The sequence below is a fragment of the Mercenaria mercenaria genome, chromosome 4, assembly GCF_021730395.1.
Source record: "Mercenaria mercenaria strain notata chromosome 4, MADL_Memer_1, whole genome shotgun sequence".
Lineage (NCBI taxonomy): Eukaryota > Metazoa > Mollusca > Bivalvia > Venerida > Veneridae > Mercenaria > Mercenaria mercenaria.
The window spans coordinates 29,390,208-29,398,619 of NC_069364.1; the positions used below are offsets into that span (position 1 = coordinate 29,390,208).

Sequence of the window (8,412 nt, forward strand, 5' to 3'; positions counted from 1 at the left end):
GATTTATAAACTCAAACATGGTTGGTGAGATCTACAAATAAATTGAAAAATATATAATAAATACCTTCTGTTCATCAAATGTTCATTAACTATGGAAAAATTCTTCAAACTTTAGGCTTCGTCATGTTTATGCTTTACATTACACACCATCACTACATCAGTAGACTGCATAGATGTGTAAAGTAGACACAAACATTTTTTAAAAGTTTTAGTGTAAGATTTAAAGTTAGCATGTCAACTTTCTCGACTCAAATTAATTTGGAAAACGAAATTGTATTTTTGTAAATATTGTTTGCCTATCATTTTCAGGGATTAAATCGCGGCGTGTAAACTTACTTTGAGTCTAATACGCGTAATAATACAATAATAAGGAACGTCAATTCAGTCGCGTATCAAGAGAGGTAGCGCTTATTACAAGTTAAAGTAAAGTTAGGTTGAAAAATGATATTTTTAATAAAAATGCAGATGAAAAGATTTCATAAATCTCGGACCTTTCGACTTCGCCAAAATTGATTCGGGATCCATAATTTGCTTACGTTGGACCCGCAACAGCATATTCAAAACGTTCACCAACAGCGCGTGCTCACGAGAATCTCCTTGTTTGTACACATTTTTTCCCTGTTTGTGCATGCCCGAAATCGGCAAAAAACAAAGGTTTTATGCAAGAATGGGCATTTATTAAAAGTAATGAGAAAATCACATTCAGCAGCAGTGTTTACAATAAAGGTTGAACATTTTTACCAAACACGTCAAATTAACAATCATCTGTGGCTAATCTGGCAAGTTTGAAGCTGTTTGTACTTTGACACAGACGTTCTGGCCTTTGATTATCCATAAAATGTTTGATTTTTTGTTGTGAGAGGTAAAAATGTTCAAAGTATATAGTAAGCCTTCACAATGGGCTGTTGAATGTCAATGGAACCATGTCTGTGCGGATATTGCTGTTCATGATTATTTTGTGAACACTTAATGGACTCAACAGTGAGAAGAAAATAAAAACAGTGACAGTAAAACCCTAGTACTAGTAGTTGTCAAACACCAGGCCTTAGTCCAAAATATTAGACGTGTACATGTATGCTCATTTTACCTTCAACATTCATTATTTTATTACTTTACATTAATATTCATTTTCAAGTTGCATCGTAACGTCTATACAGGCCCTAATCAGTAGCATGAAGCATTTTCTTACCCGTAAAGTATACCTACCATTATTCGTCATATTCGGGTGATATCGTGTTAAATTTTACCTTCAAAACACCTAGTACTCAATCATATGTCAATGGTGTACACTTTTCAATACACAATCCACCAATATGTATATACATGTTGCAGGCTAAAATATATTTAGAATCGGCTTAAACCAAAACAATTTTCCACGTGAACAGTTGTGCGAGGTAGTCTAGATGTGAAAACATTTCGTTTAAAATTGATTCTAAAAATAAACTGTGGTTACACAACATTCATAATAATGCCAAGTATTACAGATCACTAAGCGTAAAACACCTATACCAACACAATACCTTTTACACAAAACCATCTTACAAACAGTACCATCTGCAAAATACCTTGGCATAACTATATCACACAACCTTACATGGAATGACCACACTGACAACATCACCAAAAAAGCAAATCAAACATTGGGTTTTCCAAGACGTAACATCAAAATGCACTCAGAAGGGATAAAATCACAAGCATACAAAACACTCGTACGGCCCCAGCTGGAGTACAGTTCCACTGTGTGGTCCCCCCACTCTGATACTCAGATTGATCAGCTTGAGTCTGTGCAGCGCAGGGCTGCACGCTGGGCCAAAGGTGATTACGGCTGTACATTCAGTTTAGACAACATGCTGACTTCCCTAAATTGGCAATGCCTTGCACTCCGTCGCATTGACCAGCGCCAAGATATATTTTATAACATCTTACATAACCAGGTCGCCATCCCACAACCGGACTTAACCTAACACCCAATACTAGATCTTCCAGAACCAGAACCACTCATTCCCAGGCATTCGTTCAAGTATCACCCTCTTCCAACTATCATAAATTTTCATTCTTCCCTCGTACAGTATATCATTGAAATGACTTGCCTTCAGATGTTGTCAACTCATCTGGGCCAGTGTTCAGTCAGGCTGTAAGCCAGATTGAGCACATCTCACCTTAAATACACAGGTCTGCCCGGTTTTTAACCATTCTCCTTCTTGCTTTTTACCACTACTTTTTACTTGTTTAACATTTTTGCTAGTTGACGCGCAAAGTCTAGGTCTCCAGCAGGGGTCTGACTAAATGGAAGATAGATAGTAATAAACAGCAATGTTGCACAGAGTAACACAGATGCAATGGCGATACAATTATAGTGGAAAGAAACAAATGTATGCTTTTACATAAAAACCTAGATTTTGGTAATTTTTATCTAGATAGACGTAAAAATGTGTTATGTCAGGTCTTAATTTATAGAACTAACCAGGCGTCAAACCAAGACCACACCCATTAAAAATATTTCTACTAACTCACTCGTTAACAGGCTTGACATTAGTCCAAATAATTGTACTCGAGAGTTGAATATCGTTATATTTTTTTGGCTTGTCGATATCCGCCTCCTCTAGGTAGACAACGTAAAATATCAAACTGTAAAATTGGTCTACCCGAGGTCTCATTATTTAGACTAGGCAGACAACATAAAATATCAAAATGTAAAATCGGTCTACCCGAGGTCTCATTATTTAGACTAGCTTGACATTAGATGTAATTGCCACTAACATTACTTAATATTTCAGTTCATTAAAGTTAAGTTAAAGGGGTTTAACGGAGACGAAAACACTGGTCTGAATGAGTAATTCTCACATGGCATCCGGAAAGTAGTGTCCGAAAAGTCTTATAGACTCGATAGAAAGTAAAATTTATTTGATATAATTTTCAAACTTACAATAATACGCAACAACTGGATCTCTTTTATCATGCTCAGTTGCCGTCTTTAGATAGTGTTGGATAGCTTTTAACTGCGGTGGAAGTGGAGGCAAAGACATTTTGCAATTTTCTGTTTTTGTTTGTGGTATACACTAAACTCCGGTAAGAAGTATCCACGTATTATACCGTACACCTCACGACCTGCCGCCAGTAGTGCTCAGAATCATCCAAAATTTGAAGGTTTATTAATCAATCCAAACTGTAGCACCATCGTTAAATGATTAATCATGATGAAATTAAACATATATAATTTATGTCAAGAAACAAAATTAAGGTGGAATGCGCCTAATTTGAAGTTATTGGGGTTTGTTTCGAAATTTCGATTAATATAAAATTCAGCATATTCCTCATAGACTGCGTATTTTACTTTTTTGATATTTCTTAACTTTTTTCTCTGCAAACCTTCAAAAACGACCATTGACGTCCATTTTTGATGAACCGCGATTTCAGGTCCATCAGACTACAGACGTGAAACGAAATTTGGTACGTGAGAAAGAGGGCTTTCTTTTCAAAAGAGGTCTTTATAACTGCAACACTGGCGACCGGTGAGAAATTTTACTGCTCCTGAGCTCTCGCCGCGTGCACGTCGCGGAGCAGGCATGCGGCTCTACCGGAAGTGGTCATAACTATATTGAGGACAGCCGGTAGAGTCACAACAAAGGGCGAGGGCAGTGGCCCTAAGAAGGATTGTTTTACCACCTCTTTGTATTGTCATCTTCCACGCTGAACGCTGAGATTGGTACTCCGCAAGGACTACGAGGGACAGCATGACAAGACGCCCGCTGACGCTCTAGGATGGACAGTGAAGGCGCGAATACTCTCGCTCATATGGGACTCCCGGCAGCGAGTATAAATAAAACTACATATCATCATCATCATCCGGTGAGAAATGGTTTCAATGCAGAATTTTTTACATACATATCAATGCGACAACTTTGCGTATAATACTGATCATGTTGTTTTTAAAAATCGCTTTAAATATATTTCTTTATAATAATGATTATTTTTTTAATCTTTTTCTTATTCAAAATACCAATAAATAAGTTTTCCGTTGTAATTCACTGCTAAAATGAAAAATTTATGCATATGCAATTGTAGTTTAAGTTTTAAGTTTAGTTGCCACGGACTTGCCCGGTAAATTACCTGCTCTACGCAAATGTTCATATATATATTGACGGCAGAATTCGGTTTTAATTTTCATTCTTTTGATATTTTATACCACAGGCGCTACTAGGATTTCAGTGAAATAAATCATAACTTACATAATTTCCGTAATCATGATATAAGAGATACTATCCCTAGGTTACATATATGCGTTAGCGTATCCTTATAAACTTCCGATGAATGTTGAAAATAGTTACCTTCTGAATTTTGACACCTAAGACGCTTATTAAAATAAAAAGTGAAACCTTACACATATACACGTGCCCGTACAAATCCTAATATCTCGTAAATACGAAAGCAGGGGTTGCAAGTTTGAGCCTCCAGTCCTCCGTACAAAGTTACAATTCTTGAGTCGCACATACAGATAATGGCAACATAGAATTACACATGTTTAACAATCAACCGCTGTTGAATTACAGAGAGTCTCAGTCACAACCGCTATTTTCTTTCTTTCTTTTACCCCACCCGCTGAGCTCAATAGAAGGAGCGCAGATCTATGAATCGTGAGTTCGATCCCCGGGTAGGGCATGACAACTCGATAGGAGGCACTTGTCCGAAATCATTCGTCCTCCAACTCTGATTTATGTGGTGAAGTTGGAAGTTACTTGTTAAGAATACAGAATCCATGAACACTGGCTAGGTTAACTTCCCGCCGTAACATAGAAAACAGCGCTAAACCCAAAACAAACATTTTTTTTCGTGGAGTATTTAACAGTTTTAGAAGAATGTTTACTCATAATTGTTGTGTTTGATAGGTTTCTACTGTTAGGAAAAAGAATTACATATGGAATATGTTTCTATTACGTGTCTATGAATACAAGGATAACTTTCTTTATACACTTATCTGGAGAGCTAAAACCTCTTGGCAAAGGATGGTGTTTCTGTTCTAGCCAAGTTACTAAATAAATCAACCTTTTCAGAGCAACAGCCTCTGTATAACAAATATACTCTGTTTCCCCTCGGGTATTCACCAGGGTGGTCAACCCACGTGACTTTTGGATATCGAACACGCGAGAAAACGTCTCGATTCAGGTAATATTTTTGCCTATATTTTCCTTATTACTTGACGGATTTTTACAAGATAAAGAGCGTCGAAGACAGCAAAATGAGTGCTTTCTTCCGCACAGAGCCTCCGCCGTCAGTTCTCTGTACTTTTCTCAAACACTTCGCCCAACTGCTTTTTCGTGGAAAAACTGTGTAGATAACGTACACACTTTCTTCCAAAACGATCAGTTTTTTTCAAGATTAACGAACTTCAGTAGAAATTTATAGCAGAAATATTAAAGCGCATGATTTAATTTAACCGTATATAATAATACCTACAAGATTGGATGACACTAGTTGTTTAACGAGAAATCTTGCGAATTGGATATCGTACACACATGTTTTATATATGGGTAGCGTTCACACTGTACAGCATCTATAATAACGTCTGTGCTTTGACATGTGATCATTTGTATTTAACAACTTGCAAGCGTACTAAAATACAATTACATAAAACAATGTGAAAAACATTAACCTTACTGTTAGTTCAGTGTCATTTCCAATGTTAAAACTGAATATCGATTTAATGAAAAAAAAAACTTAAGAAAATGCTAGAAATTTGTTAAAATTCCAATTTCCTATCTCTTTAATAACTTTCTTATTTCAGCACGATGACACGAAAGAAGCCTCATCTGAATTTAAGCCGTCTAAGAAAGAGAGAAAAAAAGGTTCATAGAAAGAAATGGAGTCAACTTCTTCCAAAAGTGTTTGACAGTCTTGCTGAGGAAGGATTAGAGGAGATGCTTTTAGAATTCTTTCGAAATAATTCCATTATCAAATATAGCTTTTTTGCTCTGGATTTCATAGCTGTGAAAGTACCAGTATTATGCGTTATTCGGAGTATAAAAAGTTCTGGAAATTCGGATATAGAACATTTGTAGGCAGATTCATTCTTTTTATGTCCGAGTACAAAAGCTCTGAACAAATTGTAAGTGAGAAAGCTCAAAAAGGACTCTGCTCCTAGCGAGGCGGATATTAATTTCGCTGTACCTAGTTTAGACAATGTCCGAAAATTTAATCCTTATAGTATGCTTGAAGACAACGATTTTTTCAGTAAAAGAGGTATATTTCTCGACGCAGTTAATCTTTGTCTGAAGCAATGGAAGGAAACTTTTGCTGTTTAACATTCGATGGCCAAAAGCTGCATCAAGGATTAACGAAATTAAATAACCAAGTGTATGTAATTAGTTATGTGAGCTCAGATTGGTACAGGAGTGTGAAAATGTATATTTGGTAGATACAATAAGGATTGTTTATACATTACAATGCAAAACCTTTATATCATACAATGTACATACATGTATATGTTTATGCACTAATTCCCATTAAAAAGACAAGACAGTGTGTTCAATATTTTGATTTGTTTATTCCATTAATATGTTTTATTGGTATTATCAAAGCGACGAAATACAATCTCAGCAATAAATCACAGTACAGTTAGGTGAAAATCACAGTTCATCAAACTAAAGCTAACCCAAAATATGATTCGTACCCCTTTTCGGACAAAAGTTTGACTGTTTAAAACTTGCTTAAATACAGTTAAACTACCTTCAGTGTAGTCATCAAAGATATTGTCTTAACTGTAAGTAAGTAAAGCATTGGAGATAATTTACAAAAATGCCCAAAGAAGTGAAGGACGTATTGCCCAGCAATACGAAACAGCAATACGAAATCTACTTGAAGGTGACTAATTATCTCAACTACAGCATAACCTCTATCAATGATATACTAGAACATGCAAAATTGTACTATATACATGATAAGTTAAAGCAGATATCGTTTGGATTAAACTTTGCATATATAAAAAGATACAGTTGTTTATTGCTTATAACATCTACAAATATGAAAAAGCTTTTAATTTCAACTTAATCATATTCCATGCAAATATGAGAAAATGAAACTTAGAAAAAGCAACATATTTAACGGAAGTACTTCTGCAAACAACAACAACAACAACAACAATTCATGCACCAACAATATTTGAATTCGGCCCATATGACACATGCGCTTCTGTTAAAAATATTTTCAAGACTGGATAGGAAAAGATCAGTTTTGAATTTGACCTTCAAGTGTGACTTTGACCTTTGAGATAGGGTTTGGGTGTTCTTCATGACAAGTTGTCCTATTATTGTAAACATGTGTGCTACGTAATATTAAAGTCCCTCAATGGATGACAGAGAAATGGACTCGACAGGGGAAAAAACTCTATTGACCTTTGACTTCAGTGTGACTTTGACATTTGAGCTAGGGACCTGGCTTTGCGCGTGACAAATTGTCTGATTATCGAAGAAATACTATAATTCCCTAATGGATGACAGAGGTCTGGACCGGATACGAAACAGACCCTGTTCATGCAATGTTAACTTTTGACTACCAAATGTGACCTTGACCTATAAGCTAGGGGTATGAACATTATGCTTGACAAATTGTCTCATTATCGGATACGAAACAAACCCTGTTCATTCAATATTAACGTTTGACCTACAAGTGTGACCTTGACCTTTAAGCTAGGGATCCGAGGTTTGCGCGTGACACATTGTCTCATTATGAAAAACAGACCGGAAAGGGCAATATATTGAGGACGGATGGAATTACAGAATGACATACAGACGGAAAAGCGCAATCCTGCAGTCTCAGAAAATGGTTTTCGACCAGTAGAGGACTAAAATGCTCGGGATAGATATAGTTTGGAAATCTAGTAACATTTGAAAAATATATTACTTTGCTATTTTGCAAACTGATATCAACAATAATCAGTCAATGTCAAGTTTATAATATATTATAATGATGGCAGCTAAAACGTTATCTGCCTTCTAACAGATTCATGGAAACTTGTATTATAGAATACAATAATCAAATATAAATGTTAAAACATCACTTGTGTTTTTTCTTTATGCGTCGACCGAGACTGCTGCTTACGGTACCTGCAAGTCAAGGTGCACCTACTACATCTATGTGCCCTCAACTCATTGTGCTTTGATATATGGTCTTTAAGTTTTCCTCCTTGGTAAAACCACATATATCACATCTTGTCAGAAAAGCTTTTCCACAATCTATACACAGATGTGATTTAACCTCTCCGTCAACATTGCATTCATGTCTCTTCAGATTAGCTTTCTTTTCGTGCTGTTGTAGTGCTGCAGCACTCTTTAGGGGTTTCACAAGCCGAACAGATATAACGTTTTTCGCACTCATTTCTGAAAAAGATGCAGATTCATAAATTGTATATTAATGTTG

At 36.0% G+C, this 8,412-nt stretch overlaps 1 protein-coding gene across 1 annotated transcript in view; it reads right to left on the reverse strand.

The window, feature by feature from the left end:
- Nucleotides 1-3,083, reverse strand: part of LOC123551351 (vacuolar protein sorting-associated protein VTA1 homolog) — a 28,753-nt gene extending 25,670 nt beyond the window's left edge. The window contains exon 1 of the mRNA XM_045340211.2: nucleotides 2,927-3,083. Within this exon, the coding sequence (XP_045196146.2) occupies nucleotides 2,927-3,026 (100 nt within the window). The 5' untranslated portion in view covers nucleotides 3,027-3,083. The remainder of the gene's footprint in view (nucleotides 1-2,926) is intronic.
- Nucleotides 3,084-8,412: the final 5,329 nt, after the last annotated feature.